The following is a 24,362-nucleotide window of genomic DNA, read 5'->3' on the forward strand; positions in this document are numbered from 1 at the left end:
GTATGCTTGGGGGCTAGAAGCAAGACATGAAATCTCAGCTGCCTACGTGGCCTGTTATCATCTTTTATCCTCGCTCTTCCATTTGGTTTCTGGGGCTGGTGGCAAGCTACACAACCAGGTGATTTGCAGGATGCCTCCGTACCGGTCACTGTTGTTCTTAGGATGCTCTCTTTATTTTGGGGTATAAACGGGATCCTGACACAGGGGTGTAAATTGGACGAAATAGGGATATGATTTTGTGTCGAATGATGGTGGTGGGTGGAAGCAGCAGATAGTTATGTAGTATCGCACATGTTTCACACGATCACAGCCATATGGATGAGTTTCGTTTTATCAAGATTAGCCTTTCTTCGTAACAGGTCTCGCTAGCAAAATCTAGTATACTACAGCTACGCCAACCTAGTTCTTATCAGCACCCATACTTTCACTTCGCCTTCCCCCCAGCCCTCTCCCTAATCCTTTCATCCTTCTCAAACCTCTCCTCAAACATTCTGTAGAATAGACCAAGCCACTCCTTCTCCCGATCACTCAACTGGCGCGCAGGATTCTTCCAGCTATTCGCCAGAATCTCCTTGATCCGCCGTCTCAACACCTTCAGCGCAACAGCCGCCCTCCATTCCCTAACCGCAAACCGCAGTACATTACCCGGCAGACTGATGACACCGGCGTGCAATTTAAAGTCCATATCTGCGGCTACCATGAGCACCATGGGCAGGGGATACGCGATGGAAGTAGAGTGTGCGTTGTAGAATTTGTTGCTGGATTGCATGATGTTGTAGTAGGAGAGGAAGTGGGCGGTTTGCGAGCCTTTGTTGACCGAGGTTGGCCCTAGACTGACAGTTTGGTTGTTTGAGATGTTTCGCCAGCCTTTGCCTTCGCGGGTTAGGATCTTGGGGTAGAACGCTGTCGCTATGACAGAGTTGACCAGAATGTCGTTGTCGGTATGGATGTCATACTGTGCTGGCACCTCGACGAATACACGATGACGTGACGTGTTCCGGTAGCGGCTCATGGCGCGGCGCTCTTCGGGGGTAAGTTGTATGAAGCCTGCGTCCACCAGTGAGGAGAAGAGTTGGGCTTTGAGGTCCTCGATATTTCCCAGATTTTGCGGGCTGAGAAAGTTCTTGTGGCAGAACTGCATCTCAGACCGTCCTGGAGTAGTACAGACTGCCTTCCAGGCCCTGTAGGCGTTGTAAGTCGTGAGAAGATCAGAATCGCCCTTCTTGAACGCGAGACGAGCGATGTCAGCTCGTTGCTTTGCCCCGAATGGCGTCAAAAACGGAGACTTGGAAGAGACAATTGCAGCTATGGTAATAGCAACGTCGACACAAGCGAATGTGCTTGCAAGCAGTACAAGCTTACCCAAGTGTGCATCCAAGGGGAGCTTTGCGATTTGACGTCCAAGAGGTGTCAGTTCTTCGCTTGGTGTTAACGCATCGACCTCCACAAGTGCATCGATCGCTCGGCGGATGTTTTTGTAAGAGGGTGCGTCGAGTGCTTGAGCAAGGGTAGCCTCGATATCACCCAGTTTGCAGATCTTCACGCGCATGACCAAGTCTTGAAGCGAAAGTCTCAACATCTCAGGTGTCTGCTGTTCCGCCATGAGATTGTCGTGCCGGTACTTTGTAAACAGATGGAAGCATAGTCCTTCCTGTACACGGCCTGCACGACCGCGGCGCTGCTTCGCATTGGCTCTTGAGATGAACGACTGTGTCAAGCGCGATAGCTGTCTGCGTTCGTCAAACCTCATCTCTTTGTGCTTGCCAGTGTCAACAACACAGGTGATATCCGGGATCGTAACTCCAGTCTCAGCGATGTTGGTAGCGAGCACAATCTTGCGTACGCCTGGAGGTGGAACGAGAAATGCGGCCTGTTGATCCTCACTCGAGATGGTGGAGTGCAGCGGATACACATACCAGTCGGCCTTGAAAGAAGGATGACTAACCAGTATGTCATTGAGCTGGCGGATTTCAGCAAGGCCAGGAAGGAAAACCAAGATGGCACTGCTGAAGCGACTCAGCTGCGGATCATACGCAACCGTCTCAATCAGGCGCGTTATCAGATCGTAGTCGATAGCATACTCGTCATAAGCGGAGAGCACATTGCGCGTCGCTGGGCTGTACCCTGGGAGCTTGCTGGGAATGCCGGATTTATCACTTGTGATCTCGTCATTCTCGTCGTCGTCGCTTGTGGCGGCAACTTTGGTCGCATCGGACGCTCCAGCATAATGCGTCAACTCTACTGCATCCTCCAGGTATCGAGTCTGAACTGGGAAAGTGCGACCTGGTACTGTGAGGATCGGCGCATCGTTGAGGTACCTTGAGAACTTTGCGGCATCTACCGTGGCGCTCATTAATATAACCTTGAGTTCAGGTCGGCGCTCCATCAGTGACCGAAGTATAACCAGGAGAAAATCAGTGTCGATAGATCTTTCGTGAACTTCATCAATGACCAGATGGGTAACCTCTTGTAACCCGCCAGATGATTCTAGCATGCGTAATACCACACCCACAGTCGCATACACCAAGCGAGTCTGGGAAGAGGTCTTTGACTCGAGACGAATTGCGTATCCGACGAGTGAGCGCATGGATCCAAGATCCTTGGGCCCTTCGCCTAGTTCCTCGCTCACACGTTGGGCAAGTGAAATGGCAGAGATACGTCTTGGCTCGGTACAGTAGACTTTGCATGCCTTACCTTGGGAGAGCTCGTGCTCGAGGACGAAGGCCGGGATCTGTGTACTCTTTCCGCAGCCAGTCTCACCGCAGATGATGGTGACCTGATTTTTATCGATTGTCGACAAGATGGAATCTTTAAAGTTAAAGACTGGGAGATTCATTCGTCCAATAAGCATACGTTGGTATGATGGAGTTGACGTTTTGGCGGCCCATAGCTCTCTTAGACCATCGTGATGTCGCACCGGTGTGCTATAGCCAGAGTTTGATGCGCTCGAGCTCGTCGCAGCCTGAGCGCGCATCTTGAAGCGATTCGTAAGCACAACACCATCCGACTCTTCGTTCTCGATCTGATCCTCGATAATCGAGCGATAGTGTTTAATAGCATCACGATCCAACGCATCCAGGCGCGTCTTCCGACGCTCCAAAAACTCTCTGTAAATCTCTCTCCAGTTGGATGGAAGCCGGAGATGAACCTTTTCTTCTTTCGGAAGAGAGGCGGAGATCGAAAAGAGCGCGGCGACGGAGATGAAACTTTCACTTTGTTCAACCGATACAGCAGCGATGTCGGTCGCCGCGAATATGATCTGCTTCCTATACGGAGTACAAACCACCCCGGTAATCTCCGTGTCATATTCAACATCTTGTTCCTTGGACCAGTCGATGGTTACCGAGTGTCGGCAAGTATACGTTGTAGGCGAGATCATCTTGTAAGTTAGACGTGCACCAGCATCCCTAAGACTGTTAGTCAATGGTTACGAAGTAGTCGAATAACCAACCTTGATCGGACCGCCTCTTCGAGCACTTTGCGGGGAGACACTCCACTCATCTTGCCGAAGTCACGCAGGGCTATGTCATCAGAACTCACACCGTTGGATGTATTCTCAGAGGCAGGCGTTGCATCAGACACTGCAGTAAACATGCCTCCCAGCAGATCAGCGTCTTCTTCACCTTCGTGTTCGGTTGAAGAAGCTGCTGGTGCAGGTGCAGCTTCAACCTTGGCCGACACTGGAAGTTCGAGAGTGACGTCTTTGTCCTGTACTTGCGAATCGCCAGACTTTGAGTCAGTTCGCTGCCTCTTCTCAGCTTGACTTTGGGCAATCTGGTTACGCTTCGCGGGCCACTGCGCTTCAGCTTGATACTCATCAAAGAGGGGATCTGAAGTTATCTGCTGCAGTTGAGAGAGTAATTTCCTGACATCAGGAGTCTGCGTGGGCACAGGCGCTGTCTTCTTGGATTTACCACCCTTCGGTTTTCGTGTAGAGGCATCGACGAGCTGAGGATCAATTTCGAACAATTTGCCCTTGATCTTCAGATACGCAGGGATAAGCTCGTCGAGCTCAAGGTCGCTGTCAAGATCACTGACGTAAACATCTGACTGACTGGACTCGGCCGGTGCCGGGGCTCTAGGAGCTGTTGAAGGTGAGGCTCCAGATGTGGTCGCTCCGTTTGCTGCTGGCTGAGGTGGCGGTGTAGGGGGCCGAGAAGCGTCGAGAGACTCAAGCCCTGATCGTTTAGGCTGCAGTTCTTCGTACGAGAAAGAGTGGTCCTCGCATTGATCCAAAGCAAGCCACTCTAGCGCTTCTTGAAGACCCCAAATACCGGAAGATGCATCGATGCTTGCAGCATTGGCACAAAGCCATCTCAAGACAGGCTGAATGTGGTCTTGGGAGAAGCCTAGCTCACGTAGGGTAAGATCAAGAGTCCAAAGCTTGGACATGGCATCCTCTTCAGTCAGGGTCTTGAGAAGGGACTGCTGTCCTTGTCTCCTGTTTGAATCATTCGACTCTGCTTGGGCCAGGAGGATGATACTATCCAAGATCTCATTAGGAAGCCAATCATGAACGGTCATGGCATGCGACTGGCTGCGGAGGAGCCTACGGTCTGTCTGGAACTTTGAGACATGTCGACTTGATTCACGCCGAACCTTTGGTGCGTGCTTCTCAACAAGCAGCTGGAGTTCATCTCGCTCTAGCTGGGCCTCGAGTTCCTCTGGAGTGGGTGCGACTTCTGGCTTGGGCGCTTCGGTCGGCTGGGATGTCTGGGGTGCATCTGTAGGTTCCGGTGCCGTCGTGCTTTCCTTTAACGGTGCTTGAGCGACTTCCTTGGTTGGGCCATCTGCGGCCGTCTTTTCTGGCTTGGGCTTGCTCGCAACAGACGTGGTCGCAAAGCCCCGTGCGGGGTTGCCGGCGGGCTTCTTTTTCTTCGCCATGGTAAAAACTCGGAGTTTGGTTGAGTGGTGGTAATGTGAGTGCAGGGGTCTCAAGCGGGCTTCCGTATGGAGTATATCGGAGCTTGATCCCGGGCGAGATCAAGATTGGGTGAATTGTCGTAGCTGGTGGGACGCATCAGGGCGCAAATGTTCCAAGAGAGGCGGTCAGGTGGTTGTCAAGGGCGGAAGTGCTGGTGATGAAGGGCGCTCCACTTTGGTGGTGGAGGTCACCGATGTCATTGCCCTAGCAAATAAACGAAATAGCTTGGCGGTTATCATTTCGCGATACTTTCGCCGACACGCACCCCGCCAACACCCCGCAATCCGCTTTCACATGTGGACTGGACGACATGGCTGCTGTGAATGGGGACGCTGAGTCGCGGGCCATAAGCCGCGACGAGCTGCGGCCGAAGCTCATAACGAGCTCCACCAAGCGCAGAGTGAACGAGCTCTCAGGACTACAACATCAAGTCGCAGACGACTGTGAGTGACTCCGGCGACAGCACATGGTGGGCAACGACGGCTGACTAGATATACTCGATACAGCACTCGTCACTGCCGACCTCCAAGCGCTCCTCGAACTACTCTTCGAAACCTATCCGCTATACGACGACCGCGAATCGCGCCGGGCTGTCGAAGGCGTCCTCAAGTCGCTGGTAAACGGACCACATGGCGACAAGGTGCTACCTCCGATTGTCAAGTTCTTGACGCAGGAATGTGGCAAAAAGGCCATTGCACACGCCAATGCCTTTGTGCTGAACGATTGGTGTTCAGTCTTGCTGTTGCAATTCGCGAAATCACCTGAACGATGGACAAAGCACGGCCTGGACGTGGCTCTTGCGAATGCGCGTGTAATAGAGACATGCGTGGGTGCTGGGGGCGACCGGCGAGCTGGCCGCATCTCAATAGCCGCCCTTGTTTCGACGCGCCGGGCCCTGCGCGCCATATTCCGCTCCGAGGCAATTGGCAAGGACGCTCACTCCAAGCTGATCACGACTCTCACCGCAAAGGGCACCGCGCCCACAGCTGGAAATGCCGTCTTCCTCGGCGTCATCGCAGGTGTCTCGTCCCGTCTCGAGACCGTCAAGCCGCTCCTCGAAGCTCACAAGCAAGACTACTACACATATTACACCAGGGAAATCGTCGGATCAAGGAGCCAGCTACCAGACCACATCTCCAATGCGTTACATGATTTCTTTGACAGCTTCCCCACTCTTGAAGAGCTGCGAAAGGATGTCATACCACCCATCGAAAAGGCCCTGCTAAGAGCGCCAGAAGTAGTACTAAACGACATCGTCTCACCCATGTTCCTGGCCCTCCCCGAAACCATGGATCTCTCTGATATCCTGTTAAGCAACATGCTGAAGCCTTTGCTTTCCAATGTCAAATCGAGCAACGCCTCAATTCGTGCAGGTGCTCTGCGAACTTTCAAGGCGTTAGCTTCGCGGTCAAAAGATGATGCCAAGATTGACAAGGTCGCAGATGAAGTGCTTACCCCCTTGAAGCAAGGCAAAGTATCCGGTGTTGATCAGAAAGTTCTACACGCTCAGATGCTCTCAGCGCTACCTGAGTCAATAGCCTTGTCGAAGAAGATACCAGCAGGCATCGCTCCAGTGGCCCTGAAAGAGCCAAGTGAACCAGCTGTCGTAGCTGAAGTGTCTGCAATGACAACGCACCTGAACTTTGGCTTAGCAAACGGAGTAGCTCTCGACAAGACCGTTTCAGATGCTTTCATCAAGGGTATGGGTGATAAGCGTGTGCCTGTCAAGCGGCTCTGGGCTATTCGTGCAGCGGATATCTGGTGGGGTCTCTCCGATGCACAACAAGCCCAGCCGGACGTACTTGCATTCTGTCAAACCACTTTGCCAAAGCTCATCGAGATCTGGCAGGAAGTCAACGCGAACCCCCTGCCTGCAACGCAGACAGGATTGGTTACGGCAGGACACTATGCTACTGCGATCCTCATTGATAGAGTACAAAGCATAAAGGACGAGAAGCTGGGATCCATCTACAAAAAATCCGATGTCATCTCGCAATCGCTCGCCACGCAACCAAAGCCTTCCTTCCTTCTCAACCCCAAGGTATATTCCAAACTCTCTTCCGAAGAAGACGTTTCGATCGCTCTACGCGCCTTGAACGCCATTGCGCCAGACGTTACTCAAGCTTCAAAAGAAGTAGCAGACGCATGGGCACAGGCATTCATCTTCCTGATCGTCGCTCCAAGCGTCTCTGCCAAAGCGAAGTCGGCCGCTAAACAAGCCCTAACTGCAACATATCTCCAGACCTCTCCCGAGAAGATCAGCAACATCATCATCGAGGGATTGTGGTCGTGGTACAGGTCAAGTGAACTAGAAGACAAGGATAGCGCGGCATTCGCATCCAAGGCGGGCCCAGGCGAGCTTGGAGCTGTGTTGAGCTGCATATGCCTTCCTTCGGAGACAATAAAGAAGCACGAAGCAAGTGTGGATGCTACAAGCCTACAAAAGCAAGCCATGAACCTTGTTGTACTAGCAAGGAAAGAGATCATTCCGAGGGTTTCTTGGATCGATCTATGCCTTCGCATGGGCGTAGACCCAGGCCAGATCGTTCGGGAGAACCTGCAAGACTTCGTAAGCACTATCAACGAAGCAACCGAGGTACTACATCATTTTCACTCCACCAAACAGCCTATCGCTAACACACGGTATAGAACAAGGATAATGAGCGATTACCGGCAATCAGCGCGGCGGCCTACAGTGCTTATACTGACATGGCTTTCGTGGCTCCAGAGGCTGCCTTACCAGCCGTCGTCAAGCAGTTTAGTCAGGATCTCGACCCAAAGCAGATGGAATCCGTAGGCCCAACCGAAGCAGCGATTTTCCGTACCCCAGAGGGCACAGCCTATGTCGACGTTCTATCGAAGAAGGCGCCTCAGGTAATCGACAAAAACACCAAAGACTACGATACCCTGAAGTGGGAGGAAGAGCTAAGGGCCCAGCTTGCACAAAAGAAGGGCCAAGCCAAAAAGCTCAGCGCAGATGACCAGGCCAAGGTCAACGCCCAGCTGGCGAAAGAATCTGCTATTAGAAAAGAAGTGGCTGCCACGGAACACAGGATGAGGCGAGGCGTGGGCATCATTCGCAGCCTTGCTACTGGACCTCCTACTGAGGCGGAGCAATGGATGGGACCTGCCGTGGATCTCTTGATCCAAGCCATTCGTGCTGGCGCTGGTCTGTTGCTGGGAGATGTCCCGGCAACTGCGTTGATCAGCTGTTCGGAGCGAGTATCGAACCGCCTGGGCATGATGCGACCTTTCGTTGGTGTAGCAATACTGCGAACGATTGGTTCCATACAGCTTGCTAGTGAGTATGAAGATGAAGATCTGGGTGGTAAGTCAATCTCGATTAATACGCGTTGGGACCACACTAACCATGCTAGATCTGGTGACACGCGTGCTGTACCGCCTTCGTTTCTTGAGCGAGCAGAGGCCGCTTGACGCAGTGTCTCTGGCGTACTGCTTCCCTTTGCTCTTCCTTGTACTAGAAAAGGGTGGCATAGGCAAGTCTGCGGCTGAAGAAGCCGACGAACAGCTCATCCTAGCCATCGAAGTGTTGACGTTCCACACCAACTCATGTAAGCTCCTAAAAGTACACAGATAGGTTGACTTGCTAACAACTCATAGGCACTGACTCTCGTCTCCCGCGCAAAGCCTTGCTGGAGATTCTGGTGTGGTCCCTGCAAAAATACCAACAGCATTACAAGATCATCAAGGACTGCATTACCAATCTTGCTAGCGGTCTAGCTCCCAACATCAACAACGATGAGCTGGGCGCCCTGCTACGTGGTACTATCGTGCCTGAGACGGGTGTCCGAACTGCAACTCTGCAAGCCATCGATGCTGAGCTCGACATGAACGATCTGACGTTCAGCGAAGAGATCTTCATCGCATGCCATGACGACGAGCCTGAGAACGCCGAGCTGGCCCAGACAATCTGGGAGGAAAACGACCTAGAGCTCAAAGCAGATGCTGGCGTAAAGATGCTACCTTACTTGGACTCTCTCGACAAACCACTCAGAAGGGCAACTGCACGAGCTATTGGCGAGATCATCACCAAGTTCCCTGAGACATTTGACGATATCCTACGGAGACTTCGGGAGACCTACACAGAAAAGGCAAAGCCACGCGTTCCAGAGCGCGATGAATATGGCATGCCGCGAAAGGTCGATCTGCGCGACCCTTGGGAGAGCAGAGACGGTATTGCCCTCACCTTCAAGGAGATGACCCCAGGTTTCAAGCCCGACGACCTTGTGGACTTCTTGAACTTCCTGATCTACGAGGGCCCCTTGGGAGACCGAAGCCCTGCAGTGAGGGAAGAGTTGATCGAAGCAGCAACCTCAGTCATCACCGCCAAAGCGCAAACCAAGGTCGAACCTCTCATGGAGCTATTCGAGAACGCGCTCGAAGCTCCTGATCGCAAGTCGGAAATGTACGATCAAGTCAACGAAGCAGTCATTATTCTCTACGGTGCTTTGGGTCGCCATTTGACTGCCGGCGACGAGCGGGTTCCAAAGGTCGTGCAGAGACTGCTGGCGACTCTCAGTACGCCTTCCGAGACCGTGCAATACGCCGTTGCTCAATGTCTCCCGCCTCTGGTTCGCACGTCTGAACAAGAGGTTTCAAACTACATCAACCAAATGATGGATCAACTACTCACTGCGAAGAAGTACCCTTCGCGTCGCGGTGCTGCTTATGGTCTCGCGGGTATCGTACGCGGCAAGGGCCTGGGTCTGCTCAAAGAACATCGCATCATGTCCACACTCAAAGGAGCTAGCGAGAACAAGAAAGATCCTAACCAGAGACAGGGAGTGTACTTGGCATACGAGCTTTTCTCCTTAATCCTCGGTCGCTTGTTCGAGCCTTACGTTATTCAATTAGTACCGCAACTGCTCGCTGGATTTGGCGATACCAGCACTGACGTCCGAGAAGCCTGTCTGGATGCTGCCAAGACTTGTTTCTCCACGCTCAGTTCTTTCGGTGTCAGGCAGGTGCTACCGATACTTTTGGAAGGACTCGACGAGGATCAATGGCGTAGTAAGAAGGGTGCTTGCGACTCCCTAGGAGCTATGGCCTACCTAGACCCCAACCAGCTGGCTCTGAGCTTGCCCGATATCATCCCGCCCCTCACCGTCGTATTGACAGACAGTCACAAAGAAGTACGAGCTTCGGCGAACCGAAGCTTGCAGCGCTTTGGTGAAGTCATCAGCAACCCAGAGATCAAGAGTGTCGTCAACATCATCTTGAAGGCTCTCAGCGACCCGACTAAATACACAGATGACGCTCTCGACGCCCTGATCAAGATTCAATTCGCACATTTCCTTGATGCGCCTTCTCTTGCCCTTGTGGTGCGCATTCTGGAGCGAGGCCTGGGTGACCGATCTGGAACTAAGCGAAAGTCTTCACAGATTATCGGCAGCTTGGCATACCTTTCGGAAAGGAAGGATCTCACATCTCATCTGCCCATCTTGGTCGCTGGACTAAGGGTCGCGATCGTGGATCCTGTACCGGCTACGCGTGCCACTGCTTCAAAAGCGCTCGGTTCTCTCGTGGAGAAGCTTGGAGAGGATGCCCTGCCAGATCTCATCCCAAGTCTCATGTCTACACTCAAGTCCGATACAGGTGCCGGAGACCGACTTGGTTCTGCCCAAGCTCTTTCAGAAGTCCTCGCCGGTCTCGGAACTGGACGCCTGGAAGAGACACTGCCCAGTATCTTGCAGAACGTGGCCAGCAACAGAGCTTCTGTCCGCGAGGGCTTTATGTCTCTGTTTATCTTCTTGCCAGTCTGTTTCGGAAACAGTTTCGCCAACTACCTCAGCAAGATCATTCCTCCTATTCTCGGCGGTCTTGCAGATGACGTGGAATCAATTCGAGAGACTGCCCTGCGCGCTGGTCGTCTCTTGGTCAAGAACTTTGCTACCAAGGCTATCGACCTGCTACTGCCTGAGCTCGAGAGAGGTCTTGCAGATGACAGCTATAGGATTCGTCTCAGCTCAGTGGAGCTCGTGGGAGACCTACTGTTCAACCTTACAGGTATCAGCGGCAAGGTGGAAGAAGAAGAAGTCGAAGAGGGCGCCAAAGAGGCCGGGCAATCTTTGCTCGAAGTCCTCGGCGAAGAGAAGCGCAACAAGGTTTTGTCTGCTCTGTACATCTGCAGGTGCGATACATCTGGCCTTGTGCGGACAGCCTCTATCAACGTATGGAAGGCATTGGTGGCCAGCCCACGTACTCTACGCGAGCTTGTTCCTACGCTTACCCAACTTCTCATCCGTCGCTTGGCAAGCTCAAACATGGAGCAGAAGGTCATCGCCGGAAACGCGCTCGGAGAGCTCATTCGAAAGGCGGGAGATGGTGTACTTGCTACTCTGTTGCCTACCCTCGAAGAAGGTTTGCACACTACCGATACAGATGCCAAGCAGGGTATTTGCATCGCCCTTCGCGAGCTCATCGCAGCTGCATCACCAGAACAGCTCGAGGACTACGAGAAGACTCTTATCCAGGTTGTTCGAACTGCTCTGGTGGATCCCAACGTGGATGTGCGGGAAGCAGCAGCAGAAGCCTTCGACGCTCTACAACAGATCTTTGGCAAAAAGGCTGTCGACCAAGTTCTGCCTTACCTGCTCAATCTCCTACGTTCGGACGACGATGCGCAGAACGCGCTCTCGGCGCTTCTCACCCTCCTCACAGACCAAGCGCGATCCAACATTATTCTACCAAATCTCCTACCAACACTCCTCACTTCACCTATGTCTGCCTTTAATGCCCGCGCTATCGCGTCTTTGGCCGAAGTTGCAAGCTCTGCTATGACTCGAAGACTGCCCACTATCCTCAACACTATCATGGACAACGTTATCGCTTCCAAGGATGAGGAGCTCAGGTCAGAGCTCGAGACATCGTTCGATAAGGTACTTCTGTCTGTAGACGAGTTCGATGGCCTTAATACTGCCATGAGTGTCATGCTTGCCTTGTCGAAACATGACGATGAGCGGAGACGCACGCGTGCCGACATGCATCTTGCCAAGTTCTTCGCAGAGGCGGACGTCGACTTCTCTAGATACTACCCTGACCTCATTCGGGCTCTCCTCATCTCGTTTGGCGACAGCGATACTGAGGTTGTCAAGGCTGCATGGACTGCTCTCAGCACACTCACTAGCAAGCGTCTTCGGAAAGAAGAGATGGAGTCGCTTGTCATATCTACTCGCCAGACACTCAATCAAGTCGGTGTTGCTGGTGCAGACCTCCCTGGATTCTCACTACCCAAGGGTATCAACGCCATCTTGCCTATCTTCTTGCAGGGTCTCATGAACGGCTCGATAGACCAGCGAACACAAGCCGCTCTGGCCATCTCTGATATTATCGACCGTACCAGCGCAAAGTCACTGCAGCCATTCGTCACTCAGATCACAGGACCTCTCATTCGTGTGGTTACCGAGCGTTCCGTCGAAGTCAAGGCAGCTATCTTGCTTACACTCAACAATCTGCTCGAGAAGATCCCAACCTTCCTCAAACCGTTCTTGCCCCAACTCCAGCGTACGTTTGCTAAATCACTTGCGGATACATCTTCGGATGTCTTGCGAGCGCGAGCAGCCAAGGCCCTTGGTACATTGATCAAGCTTACACCGAGGGTTGACCCGCTTATCGCTGAGTTGGTAACGGGATCCAAGACGAGCGATGAAAATGTCAGAACCGCTATGCTGAAGGCCTTGTTTGAGGTGGTGAGCAAGGCAGGCAAGAATATGAGCGAAGCAAGCAGGAATGCCATCCTAGGTCTCATCGACAATGAGAGCGATGACTCCAACGGTAAGTTTGGAACGACTATGATTCTATCTATGAGTACTAACATGCTGTAGATGCAATGGCGATTACAAATGCTCGACTTCTCGGTGCTCTCATCAGTTGCCTACCTGAGGATATTGCGTCGAGCCTGCTCAAGGCTAGAGTGCTTACTACTCATTACAACAAAGCTTCTGTACTGGCGCTCAACGCTATCCTGCTAGACGCCCCAGAGGCTTTGACAGAATCGTTTGCGGAAGAGACTGTTTCAGTCATCTGCCAGGGAATTGGGCATGCACAGCCGTTCATCTCAGATAACTCTATCCTCGCCGCTGGCAAATATCTCTTGTCGGAAAAGAGCAACAAGAGTTTCGATCACACCAAGCCCATCTTCGAGGCTCTTGCGCCGGTAGTTGAGCCTGGGCACCCCGTTGACACAAGGCGATTGGCATTGGTGGTACTCCGCACAGTTGCTCGAGAGCACAATGAGCTGATTCGTCCGCATATTCCGCTCCTCATACCGGTGGTATTTGCATCGGTGCGCGATCCCGTCATTCCAGTCAAGCTGTCTGCTGAAGCAGCTTTCCTTGCCATTTTCTCAGTGGTGGACGAGGAAACTGCCGTGTTTGATAAGTACATGGCTGGACCTGGCAAGAGTCTATCTCCCGGTCAACAACGCAGCATGGGAGATTACTTCAAGAGGGTTGCCATGAGGCTAGCTGGGCAAGCCAGAGAGAGGAAAGAAGCCGAGGGCGGAGCAGGAGGACTTGGCTTGTCGAGTGACGAGATGGAGGACGAGCGAGAGATCTGGAGCGTAGGGAAAGTGGAGTTGGGAGATGTGTTTGGTGAAAACTAGTGACGTGGTATGGTAGATGGGAACGGTGTATATGGTACAAAAGCGACTGCATTAGCATTTGGACGGGAGCGTGTGTGAGAGCTTTTCATCTTAGTGTACAAATGTCTAGCGAATGAACTTGAAATTGAACATTTTGGGCCTCGAACCTCGACGTGATGTGTGATGTGTACTGGAGGTTTCATGGGGCTTGTTAGGCCGCCCCAGCATCAACTCCGCAAGACCCCCGAGCTCTGACCTCACGCTCTCCACGCCTGTATGCCAGTCCATCAGCGTAGGCCCCGCACGACGCCTCCTGTATCTACACATCATCGGGGAGCATTATCAACTACTCGTGCGACTCTACTGGCAGCTTCAAAGAGTCGCCCAGGGCCCGCTGTCGCTCCCGCGCCGCTCTCTCTTCTCCGCATTCTGCACGCGCATCTGTCTTGCTGCGCGACCAGCTCGCAACGCGCACATCTCAAAGCATTGAGCGCCACCACGGCGCGCTTCCACAGCCATCATGGCAGGCACCATACGCCCAAACGACATGAATGTCTCCACGACTCCAACACTCTCCTCAGGCACCCTGCCCAACCTCACATCCCTCCAAACCGACCTCACCAAGAAGCCCAACGCGCCACGCGCTCCCCGCATAGACGTCGAACCCTTGTATGCAGCGGTAAAGAGCTCCATAAGCGACGCAGACTGGACCATCTACAAGAAAACCCTCTCCTTCTTCCTCCTCGGCAACCTCAACCAAGAAGAGCTGTCCCACAAGCTATCCAAGATCCTCACTACACCGGCCCTCGAACACGCACACAATGCCCTCTTCACAGCTATATACGCCAACATATGGCGCGATCCGCCGGAAGCGGGCATCGCAAGTTGGGTGTCGAGTAGTGATAAGCCGACAAGCGGGACAGTCAAGGGGACAGGGGATGAGAGCGAGAAGAGGCTGAAACACGAGGTTATGCAATTGAGCCGCAGGGAAAGAAAGAGACTCAAGGGTATACCGGCTGGTGAAAGTCCGCTGAGTACGGGGTTGGAAGGCTTGGGCGCGGGTGCTGCTGGGCCAGTGCAGGAGTACGTTGACGCTAGGCGTGCGAAGCAGCTGGATGTTGGGCCGAGCAGCAACCAGGGCGGCGGATTCGGCAAGACAAGTAAGTACATGACCTTCATTATACCCCCCATGGTCTTCGTAGAGGGTTTTAAACATATACTAACACTATTTGCAACACAGACTGGGAACTCGAAATCCGCAAACGCTACACCTCAGCCCTCTATGCCGAGACACACGAATTTCCCACCGCCACTACGATATCCTACCGCCTCCTACCCATATGCTACGAGTTTGGCTTACCACAAGGCCACACATCTGATTGTCCCGACTACCTCAACATCGCTACGGAGACGTACATCAAAGAAGCTCTATCAAATCTGCTAGGCAAAGTAAGCAGCAACGGCCCCGGCTACGTACGAACCGGCGAGTTCAAGAAGAAACTAGCCCGAGAAGAAAGACTAGTAGAGCGAGGCGAGCTCGCACGCGGAACCGCGGGCGAACTCCCCGTCGAAGCAGAAGAACGACGGAAGAGAAAACCCCTCTGCATGGAAGATCTACGCCTAGCGCTCGGACTGGGGGATTCCTATCTCGGCCAGACGCCGCTGATTGCGGGGGCGATTATGAACTCGAGGTTTCTGGATGCCCACGGTATCGAGGAGATTTATAATAATGATTCATTACCGCACCGCAAACTCGGTGCCCTGGCGAATGGTACTACTCCTACTCCTACTCCTACTACTACTACTACTCTCACCAACGGTATCAACGGTATCGGGAACGCGGGTAAGCTCAATCTCAATGGCGAGACGTGGACGGTGGACTTTGGCGATCCCATGCAGATTGATGATGAAGTGGGCATGCATTGGCAAGGGGGTAGTGTGCAGGATATGCAGGAGATGGACGATGCGCTTGACGATGTTTTGAACCTTGGGGACCTGTAGGATGGGGTCAGGGGAGAGCAATGATAGAGAGGGCGTGCATAGAGGCGTTTCTGAGCCGAGTGGCGGGGCATTTCATGGCGCTTAGGGGTTTGCATTATGGTGTCTGGGTGTGGTTATGGGATGATACCCTGTTTTCTTTCCTTGTTGTTACTTCGTGTCTAGGTAGAGGCATAACGTCCGAGCGGTGCCACCGAACTGAGCTGCGAGTTGTTGTTGATTGTAGTCAAATGAAGAACGGTTTGCCATCTCACCGACATCGATCCATGTTCTGCGATGTATGAAATTGTGTTTATTTCATTGCATAATAGCCCGACAATCCCATACCATCACCCTTTCATCCCACCCCGTACTAGCACACCATCCCTCCGCGCCAAAAAGACACCAATCTACGCCTGTAACAAACTCCGTATGCCGTCCCATGCGCCCCATCTCCCTGCCTCCGCCATAAAACATCGGATCCTCCAGCATATTCTCCTGCTTCACACTCCCGACTCCCATGGCACTGCCATCCGTCCACACCCTACACGTCATGTCGTAACTGGCGGAAAGTAAAATATCACTCAGATGCGGGCTCCAGCTCAACTTGCGCACCGCGTACTCGTGGCCGGGGAGAACAGCAACGGGTCCAGCCTGCGGCATCCTAATATCAAACGTACGGATCACGCGGTCCACACCCGCCGTCGCAACGATAGTATCCCGGTATTTATTCCAATCATGTGTCAAGGCCTCTGCAGGCGCAATACCAACGCCCGGCGCTTGCCCCATTCTCGCTTTGGGCGGTTGGTGTATGGGCACGTTCATGGTTAAATGGTTGCTCGCGCTCGCTGGGGTGCGCAGGTCGAAGACGCGGAGGTGCGAGTCTGATGATACGCTGCTCAGCACGCTGGCGTTGTGCGGGCTAAAGGACGCGGAGTAGGTACACGAATGTGTTGGTAGTGTTGTTATACTGGCGTCCGAGTTGGGGTTCCAGATCTTGATGCAGCCATCCCATGATGAGGAGAGGAACGTGTCTTTGGCTACGAGGTTCCAGTGGACGGCGAAGACTTCGCGGCTGTGTTCTTGCCAGGAGGCGATGGGGTACGTGGGCACGTTGATGTCGAAGAGCTTGACAGAGCCGTCGCCGCAGGCTGTTAGGAGCTGGTTCTCGTGCGACTCAGACCAGGTGCTGTCGAAGAGCGAGTCTTGAGTGTCGAACCTGGAGTTTGGGTTAGCATGTGAGAGGCGTGCGTCACTGCATAGTGAGTTTGGTTAATTTTGACGTACCATTTCTCGGCTACTATGCCATTTGCTGTAAGACCTAGTATGTAGAGTCGTCCGTTTCCGACGAGTCCGAAGTTGGCGGATGTTGCGACTGCGATGCGGGAATCGAAGAATGGGCTGTATTTCACGGAGTAGCCGTTGAAGCCTTGGGTTCGGAATTCGAGCATGGTGACGGATCTGATCCAAGAGGGTGATGGGGGACTATGGCGCGTAGAGAAGACGTATGATATGGCGCGTCATGTCGCGCTGGGATGGGATGCTGGTGTTGTGCTGTTGCATGGTTGCGGATGACGATGCGTGGGATTGACCGAGGCGCTTTGGATATGGCGGGGCTGGAGCTGTCCCGTGACAGCGCGTCTACTTGATGCCAGTCGCCACTGTCGATGAAATTAGTTCATGCGTATCAGCGATTCACTATGCGTGTCATCATAATCCCCCACACTCGACATGGACGCGTTCGTGTCGCGCAAGAGAAAGTGGGTTGAACAGTCGCCCTCGTCGAGTAATAATAAAGGCGTGCAACCTCGAGAGAATGCAGAGGAAGAGTCTACCGACTTCAAGCTGGCTCTATTGGCATCTCTACATCCAAATCTTGATGAAGGAACCCTGCTTGAGGCATTGCTCGCCGCCGACGGGGTCGTCGAACAAGCCTCAGAGTGTCTATCACAGCCTCTAGCTGCATCTCCAAGAAAGCGACCCGCACCATCTACGGTTGGTTATCAATCATCACTGAGCTCGTATCGCATTGTTCCTGCCAACGGCACCTTGACCAGAAAGCCGCTTGTAAGAAAAGGCAAGACACTGTTTCTGTACAGTCCAGAAGACATCGAAGCACATACGCCTTGCTCTATCATACATAACTTTCTCCCAGCAAAGCAAGCGGACGCATTGCTGTCCCAGTTGCTTGAAGAGGCATCAACGTATGAAAGATTTGAGTTTAAGCTGTTTGACAGGGTCGTCTTGAGCCCACACACCTATTCCTTCTACGTCAACAGCCTGGCGGAGGCCGAAAGACAGAAGACCGAATACGTTTACAACGGTGGCCAGATCGAGGTGGGAGAGCCCAGACAAGATTATACCAAGATACTAATACCACCTAGGATGTTCGGCAAAGCGTACCAGAAATGCTTAATGCCTGTCCACAAGTCGAAGAAGCCGTCAATCGTGAGATCCAACGCAGAATACGCGACTTTTACCCCAACGGCAAAAAACTCAAGTACCAATCCCCTCATCCATGGAAGGCCAACACTGCTTTTGTCAACTGTTACGATGGACCGCAGGAGAGTGTCGGATACCACGCTGATCAACTTACCTATCTGGGCCCACGAGCCGTCATCGGTAGTCTAAGCCTAGGTGTAGCGCGCGAATTCCGCGTCCGCAGAATACTCGCCGAGGACGACGAGCACCGCAAAGAAGACGGTTCCCTCGCAGATGCTCAAGGCCAGATTAGCATCCATCTTCCGCACAACTCCCTCCTGGTCATGCACGCGGAGATGCAGGAAGAATGGAAACACTCCATTGCGCCGGCTCAAGCTATCGATCCTCACCCACTTGCAGGGAACAAGCGACTTAACATCACTTATCGCTTCTACAAGGATAGCCTACATCCGAGGTATACGCCGAAATGCAAGTGTAATGTGCCGACTGTGTTGAGATGCGCGACGAGGAAGAAGGAGTCAAGGGGGAGGTACATGTGGATGTGTCATGCGGGATACGTGCCAGGTCAGGAGAGCTGCAGCTTTTTTCAGTGGGCTGAATTTGACGACGATGGGGAGCCGCCGTGGGCTTGGAAGATCAAGAAGGAGGGAGGGAGTGAGGAGGAAGAAAGAGCGGATGGCGAACCCGGCAAATAAGAGTCGTAAGTCGACACATTGTTCTTAACGTAGAAGCTGCACTGCGGATGACTGTCGCCTCCATGAGGGTTGTTGGGCGCAACTTCCATCGACGCAAACGCAGATATAGTCTCATTCCCTGCGAAACGTTTGCAGAATCCAACCAAAGTGGTGCAGCGACAATTGTTGAGCACGATTATCAACACTGCCGGTACATTGTATTCGATAAGCGTACGAAACATTACTCAAACCTACTCTACCGCCATACCAATCGACCATGCCACCTCTCTTCCTCTACGAAGCCGTCGTCCCTCAACCACAAGCCGATCGATTCGGAGAATACGTGCCCCAGTCGTCTGCTCCACCATATAATAAGATACTTGATAGCCTCCTCACAGGCTATCTTTGGGGCTGCCTCCTCGTTGCCTTTTTCCTCGTCGTATACTTTGCCATCAGCTTTTGCGTTTGGATCATGGGGACGGCTCTGACTACAATCGATATGGTAGTCGATTGCCTAGGGTGGCGCGGCAGTGTCCCAGACGCTAATACGGATAACGTGATGATGGCCTGGCCCTTGCCGGAGAAACACAACACCGTATACCTGGAGGAAACGATCTTACAGAGCAAAGTTGACAACCTGACGTGGCCATGGGATAATTCTGACAAAGACCTATGGGATGTGCTGTCATCAACTGAGAGATCTACGTTGCTAGAGGAAAAGGGAGTCAAGGACTGTCTTGATCACCGCCAGCGCAGCGAACCCATCGAACATACGGTTCAGCACGTACCCTGCCATAGCGGAGATGCGAACGCCGTGGAATACAATCCGAATACTGCCTACGCTTTGAACCCTACTGACCAGTTCGCTGTATTCGTACATGACTGATCAGCCACCTACACTCCCGGCCCCTTCTTTACGTATTCATCCAACCAGTACACCGCCTGCAGAAACGCCTGTTCCTTCGCAAACCTCGCCTTGTCATGCGACAAATCTCCTTTTGTCGCAAACCCATGCTCCACATCTGAGTACAGAAACATCTGGTATGGGACATTATTCTCTCTAAGGTCATCCTCCGTCGAGCGGCGATGTTCGACAGTAAAGATATCGTCAATCTCTGCTCTTCATTGTTAGCCCATTGTTTCCCAGGGGGTGTGGAGGGGTAGAGGTAGACTTGGTAATACAAAGCCATGTCTGTTTAGTCATACCTGCAGCAGCAATGCTCAACGGCCCCTTGATCCCCTTGACCTCATCTGCCTCGACAAAACTCGGATGAGCAATGAAGCCCGCGTCTAACCCTCCTTCTTTTAACCCTCCGGACTTTAACCACCGACACACGTACTTGCCCCCGAAACAATACCCCACGCCCCCTAATCTCTTGATACCCAGGTCATCCCTCATGTACCTGATTACTGTTTCGTAGATCGGATCCACAGTCTTTGGTCTTGGCATTTTCGTGGCGATGTAGTCTTGTAAGCTAAAGGATGGAGAGATGGGGAAGGATACTTCGTTCCCGTTGAAGACGTCGGGGATGAGGGTTAGGTAGCCATTTTGCGCGAATTGGTCGGCTATGAGTTGTGTGTTGGGGAAGTCCATGCCGAGGACGTCGGTCATGAGGATTATGGCGTTTTCTGGTTTGAAGTTGTAGCCGTCGTTGTTGTTTGGGGGGTAGGTGATGTATGTGCGGACTGTGCAGGGGTTTAGATGACGGGTAGTTAGATCAGGTCATGGGAGGAAATGTACTGTTGTCGATGTATTTGATCTCTCCTTGAGGTGTGCCTTCATGCTTTACGCCGACAACGCAGCAATGTTGCATGGGCCCGGATGCCATGTTGTGAGTCTTCTAGTGAGTTGGCACGGTGGATGTTGAATATTGACCAAGTACCCAAACCCGGATGGGAGCCCGTTGGGATACAGGTATCTACCTCGAGAGCAGATCAAGGACTCGTCTTATTGATTCGGGATCCTAAGGTGTGTTAAGGTATGAGTCTGAAGGTGGTCGCCCCACCGAGACAGGGATTATTGCGCCCTAGGATGCAGACTAGTCATTATCTCCGGATGAGAGCTTCTGGTACTCCTTCATCACGTATGAATGACTGGATGTACGAAGAGAAACCTATTTTCCTGTTCGTAGAAGCATGATATTCGTGATTAGAAAGGCTCTAATATCTCCTATATGTACATGTCTCATCTCAGTACTACATGCGTTAGTAACAAACTCGCTCAACCCACATGACGAGCCATACCGCAATACCCAGTCATTCCTCCAACTCCCAGATTCTATCAATGCCTAACGCGGCTGACACTTCGCCTCGTGACTCTCTCGTCCACATAACTTCCACGTGGATCGACGTAGCTCGTCCTTCCTGGCCTAACAATTTCAACGTCGCTAACGCGTCGCCGGGATACACTCCTCGCACGACTCCTTGCGCGCGTGCGAGGCTCTTCAACATACTCAATTGCACGGGGTCGGGACCGGGATCGCCTAGATGATATAAGCATTTGGCATTGACACTTGCCATTTGAAGAACTACGAACCTGTATTCGACGTAGCGACCGTCATCACTGAAGCTCTCGACAGATGTCCGGCGCCATTCGCGCGGCAGACGCATTACGCCGGCTGGTGGGTGTGAGGTAAAGTTGCCTCGTCGCGGTGGGGGGTCAACGACGCCGCGACCGCGTGTTTCATATGTTTTCATGATACACATGTTGATGATGTTTGATGTCCTTGCTCTTCTTGGATGATGATGTTGAGGATGGTGGCTACCGGATGCCGGGTTTCCGGGATGATGACGTTGGATAGCGAACGACGCGATTGTGTCAAACGAAAGAAGCGGACACGGTTAAAGCGGACTACTCGAGGTACGGACAGTTAATAATGAAGCATGAAGCAGTAGATCGGTCGAGTCTTAAACCAATTCGATGTAGAGAAGACGCGTCGGAGATGACGTGCGCCAAGGTCTACCGGGGCATTCCAAGGTTGTATCTAGTCTACCAGCCTCGTTAATTCACCACGAGTTGTGTATTCGCAGACAGCGGTGAAGTATAGACATGTGCGTATCGTCCCGGGATGCCCAGGTATACTCTTGATCGAGAAGTCTGGCTAGCGATGCAAGCAGCATGTCCCTCTAGACCTTGCGCTGATGACGCAAGGCTCTGTTCGTTTGACGCACACGAACACGCCAATAGTCACAGACTCGCTCGAATTATTGGTGTAAGGGTGAAAGCGATTTCGTGTCCGAGGAGAGATGCAAAGTAGTTGCTCGCGCCTTGAGCTGTCATGTTGGAGCCACCCCCACTTGCCCCGCGACTCGTGGCTCGTTGCTGAAACGTGGGCGGTGACGAGGCAAGCAGAGGCCACCGCCAAAGCCACCAGCTGCCAGTTACCAGCTACCAGGCCGGCACCTTCTCCATTGTACATAGCTCATAGCCTTTTCCCTATCTGATCGACCTTCACAGTAGGCGCACCATGTCTCTAGTATCAGGTATGAGCTCCAGGATAGCTTCGCCGTAGCAACAACTCAGCGTAAACAGAGGCCATCTGGGCAGCGTCCCCTTCGACGACGCGCGGACAGGCAACGCCTCTTTCCTCGGACCCCAAAGGCGAACGCATTGCGTATGCTGTGAGTCTCGGAGTGAGTGGAAGCTATCAAAAAGCTAATCAGACATGTCTAGTCGGGCAAATCTGTCTTCCTTCGCTCCATCGACGATCCGGCTGTTAGTAAACAATACACACAACACACTACGCAGACGACTGTCGCACGCTTCTCGCCCTCGGGCTTTTACGTCGCAAGTGGAGATGTCTCGGGCACGGTCAAGGTGTGGGACTGCGCAGGCGAGGGTGCTACAAAAGGTGGGTGCACGACGGCGGCTGCTAGGGGCAGGAAGCTGATGACCATGCAGGCGACTACCACATCATTGCTGGCCGCATCAACGACTTGGCATGGGACGGCGACTCGCAGCGCATCATAGCAGTCGGCGACGGCAAAGAGCGCTTCGGACATTGCATTACAGCAGATAGCGGTAACAGCGTGGGCGAAATCTCCGGACACTCTTCGCAAATCAACTGCGTGTCCATTCGCCAGCAACGACCTCTTCGTGCTGCCACGGGCTCCGACGACACCAGCCTGGTCTTCTACCATGGTGCTCCTTTCAAGTTCAACACCAGTCTGAGAGGGCAGCACAACCGCTTCGTCTTCGGCACCGCCTTCTCACCCGACGGTTCGGTCTTCGCCAGTGTTGGCGCCGACAAGCGTATATGGCTGTACGACGGCAAGACTGGCGAGGCCAAGGGACAAATTGGCGAGGGAGTACACACTGGCAGCATTTTCGGCGTTTCATGGTCCAAGGACTCGAAGAAGTTTGTTACAGCCAGTGCGGATCAGACTGTCCGGATATGGGACCCTGAAGCGGGCAAGAACATCCAGACCTGGCGAATGGGCGAAGAAGGTGCCGTTAGTATACCCGACCAGCAGGTCGGCGTGGTGTGGCCCACAGGCCGCAGCGATGGCCTGATCGTTAGTGTAGATCTGGACGGAAACTTGAACTACCTCGTCGACGGCAACCCAAAGCCAACGCGTGTCATTCGCGGCCATGCCAAGAATATCACAGCTGCAGCTATTGCTGGATCTACCTTCGCCACGGGAAGCTACGACGGGCGGATCTTAGCATGGGACACCAACACCGGATTGGCCGACAAGGTCGAAGGCGCAGCACATTCCAGCTACGTCGCCGGCATCACGACTTCCGATAGCAAGAGTGAGGCAGAGATGTACAGTGTTGGCTGGGATGACACGTTGCGCTCCATGTCAGTCCCAGACAAGATCTTCACTGGGGAGGCTCACGACCTCAAATTCCAACCCAAGGGCGTTGCTGCGACCTCGAGCACTGTGCTGGTCCCATCATCAGACGCGATAGCGGTATACTCCAAGGGTGCTCAAGTCAGCTCCTTACCACTCAAATTCTCGCCTACTTCAATCGCAGTCCATGGCTCTACTGTAGCCGTTGGCGGAGATGACAAGCTTGTACACATCTACACACTTTCTGGCACCGAGCTCAAGGACACCGAAATAGTGCTTCGCCGCGCAACTGCACCAATTTCCGCGCTTGCCTTCTCCCCTTCAGGTAAGAAGCTAGCAGTGGGTGCTGGAAACGGCAAGATCTACGCATACGAGGCAGGCGGAGACTGGAAGGTTATTACAGACAGGTGGAGTGCTCACACTGCGCGCATCACCTGTCTGGCCTGGGACGAGAGTGAGAACTATGCCGCAAGTGGTAGTCTAGATACGAATGTCATGGTCTGGAGCACCCAAGACCCTGGCAAGCGTATCAAGGCTCTCAACGCGCATAAAGACGGAGTCAATGGTATTGCGTGGGAGAAGACTTCGAAGGTCATTTCGACGGGAGGTGATGCTAGTATCAAGGTGTGGAGCGTCAAGGCGTAAGAAGCCACCAATCTAGTGGAAAGTCGAGCATTGGAAATTCAGCGATCGATCATGATGATAATGACGGACGGCAAAGCTAGATTAGAGAGTAATGGTTACCATTTGAAGGACGTTAATGAAGAGTGAGGCGGACGTTAAGTGTCCCTGCCGCTTTCTGCTTGCATGTGGTGATGCGGCTACTTCACTTCCCTAGGTATGCCTCACCCACCTATGGTCCATGTCGACTTGCATCACGACACATGCATCATTCACCGTGATTTCGTTGCCGTCGCTGGCCGCTTTCTTTCGTTGCGTCGGACTG

At 53.0% G+C, this 24,362-nt stretch overlaps 8 protein-coding genes across 9 annotated transcripts; 5 read left to right on the forward strand and 3 right to left on the reverse strand.

The window, feature by feature from the left end:
* Positions 1 to 424: 424 nt before the first annotated feature.
* On the reverse strand, positions 425 to 4,884 carry ALTATR162_LOCUS11030 (uncharacterized protein; the record flags this gene model as incomplete). 2 transcript variants are annotated; one of them, XM_043318670.1, is made up of 2 exons in its annotated part: positions 425 to 3,407; positions 3,452 to 4,884. In XM_043318670.1, the coding sequence occupies 2 exons, from the start codon at positions 4,882 to 4,884 to the stop codon at positions 425 to 427; spliced, it is 4,416 nt and encodes a 1,471-aa protein (XP_043174605.1). The 2 variants fall into 2 exon arrangements, with proteins under 2 accessions (XP_043174605.1, XP_043174606.1); XM_043318671.1 differs by lacking the exon at positions 3,452 to 4,884 and having other exon boundaries at positions 425 to 1,845; positions 1,917 to 1,956.
* A 350-nt stretch (positions 4,885 to 5,234) lies between these two features.
* ALTATR162_LOCUS11031 (uncharacterized protein) lies at positions 5,235 to 13,547 on the forward strand (the record flags this gene model as incomplete). The annotated part of the gene is made up of 6 exons (XM_043318672.1): positions 5,235 to 5,367; positions 5,416 to 7,520; positions 7,574 to 8,252; positions 8,302 to 8,496; positions 8,546 to 12,718; positions 12,769 to 13,547. 6 exons carry the CDS (start codon positions 5,235 to 5,237, stop codon positions 13,545 to 13,547), a joined length of 8,064 nt encoding a protein of 2,687 aa, XP_043174607.1.
* A 499-nt stretch (positions 13,548 to 14,046) lies between these two features.
* ALTATR162_LOCUS11032 (uncharacterized protein) lies at positions 14,047 to 15,527 on the forward strand (the record flags this gene model as incomplete). The annotated part of the gene is made up of 2 exons (XM_043318673.1): positions 14,047 to 14,686; positions 14,767 to 15,527. 2 exons carry the CDS (start codon positions 14,047 to 14,049, stop codon positions 15,525 to 15,527), a joined length of 1,401 nt encoding a protein of 466 aa, XP_043174608.1.
* Positions 15,528 to 15,674: 147 nt separating this feature from the next.
* On the reverse strand, positions 15,675 to 16,954 carry ALTATR162_LOCUS11033 (uncharacterized protein; the record flags this gene model as incomplete). The annotated part of the gene is made up of 3 exons (XM_043318674.1): positions 15,675 to 15,795; positions 16,126 to 16,722; positions 16,791 to 16,954. 3 exons carry the CDS (start codon positions 16,952 to 16,954, stop codon positions 15,675 to 15,677), a joined length of 882 nt encoding a protein of 293 aa, XP_043174609.1.
* A 280-nt stretch (positions 16,955 to 17,234) lies between these two features.
* Positions 17,235 to 18,640, forward strand: ALTATR162_LOCUS11034 (uncharacterized protein; the record flags this gene model as incomplete). Its single annotated transcript, XM_043318675.1, has 2 exons — positions 17,235 to 17,840; positions 17,888 to 18,640. 2 exons carry the CDS (start codon positions 17,235 to 17,237, stop codon positions 18,638 to 18,640), a joined length of 1,359 nt encoding a protein of 452 aa, XP_043174610.1.
* Positions 18,641 to 18,896: 256 nt separating this feature from the next.
* ALTATR162_LOCUS11035 (uncharacterized protein) lies at positions 18,897 to 19,505 on the forward strand (the record flags this gene model as incomplete). Its single annotated transcript, XM_043318676.1, has 1 exon — positions 18,897 to 19,505. One exon carries the CDS (start codon positions 18,897 to 18,899, stop codon positions 19,503 to 19,505), a length of 609 nt encoding a protein of 202 aa, XP_043174611.1.
* An 8-nt stretch (positions 19,506 to 19,513) lies between these two features.
* On the reverse strand, positions 19,514 to 20,448 carry ALTATR162_LOCUS11036 (uncharacterized protein; the record flags this gene model as incomplete). The annotated part of the gene is made up of 3 exons (XM_043318677.1): positions 19,514 to 19,734; positions 19,826 to 20,305; positions 20,361 to 20,448. The coding sequence occupies 3 exons, from the start codon at positions 20,446 to 20,448 to the stop codon at positions 19,514 to 19,516; spliced, it is 789 nt and encodes a 262-aa protein (XP_043174612.1).
* Positions 20,449 to 22,086: 1,638 nt separating this feature from the next.
* Positions 22,087 to 24,061, forward strand: ALTATR162_LOCUS11037 (uncharacterized protein; the record flags this gene model as incomplete). Its single annotated transcript, XM_043318678.1, has 4 exons — positions 22,087 to 22,102; positions 22,152 to 22,240; positions 22,293 to 22,470; positions 22,521 to 24,061. The coding sequence occupies 4 exons, from the start codon at positions 22,087 to 22,089 to the stop codon at positions 24,059 to 24,061; spliced, it is 1,824 nt and encodes a 607-aa protein (XP_043174613.1).
* Positions 24,062 to 24,362: the final 301 nt, after the last annotated feature.

Source organism: Alternaria atra (assembly GCF_907166805.1).
Source record: "Alternaria atra isolate CS162 genome assembly, contig: 35, whole genome shotgun sequence".
Taxonomy (NCBI): domain Eukaryota; kingdom Fungi; phylum Ascomycota; class Dothideomycetes; order Pleosporales; family Pleosporaceae; genus Alternaria; species Alternaria atra.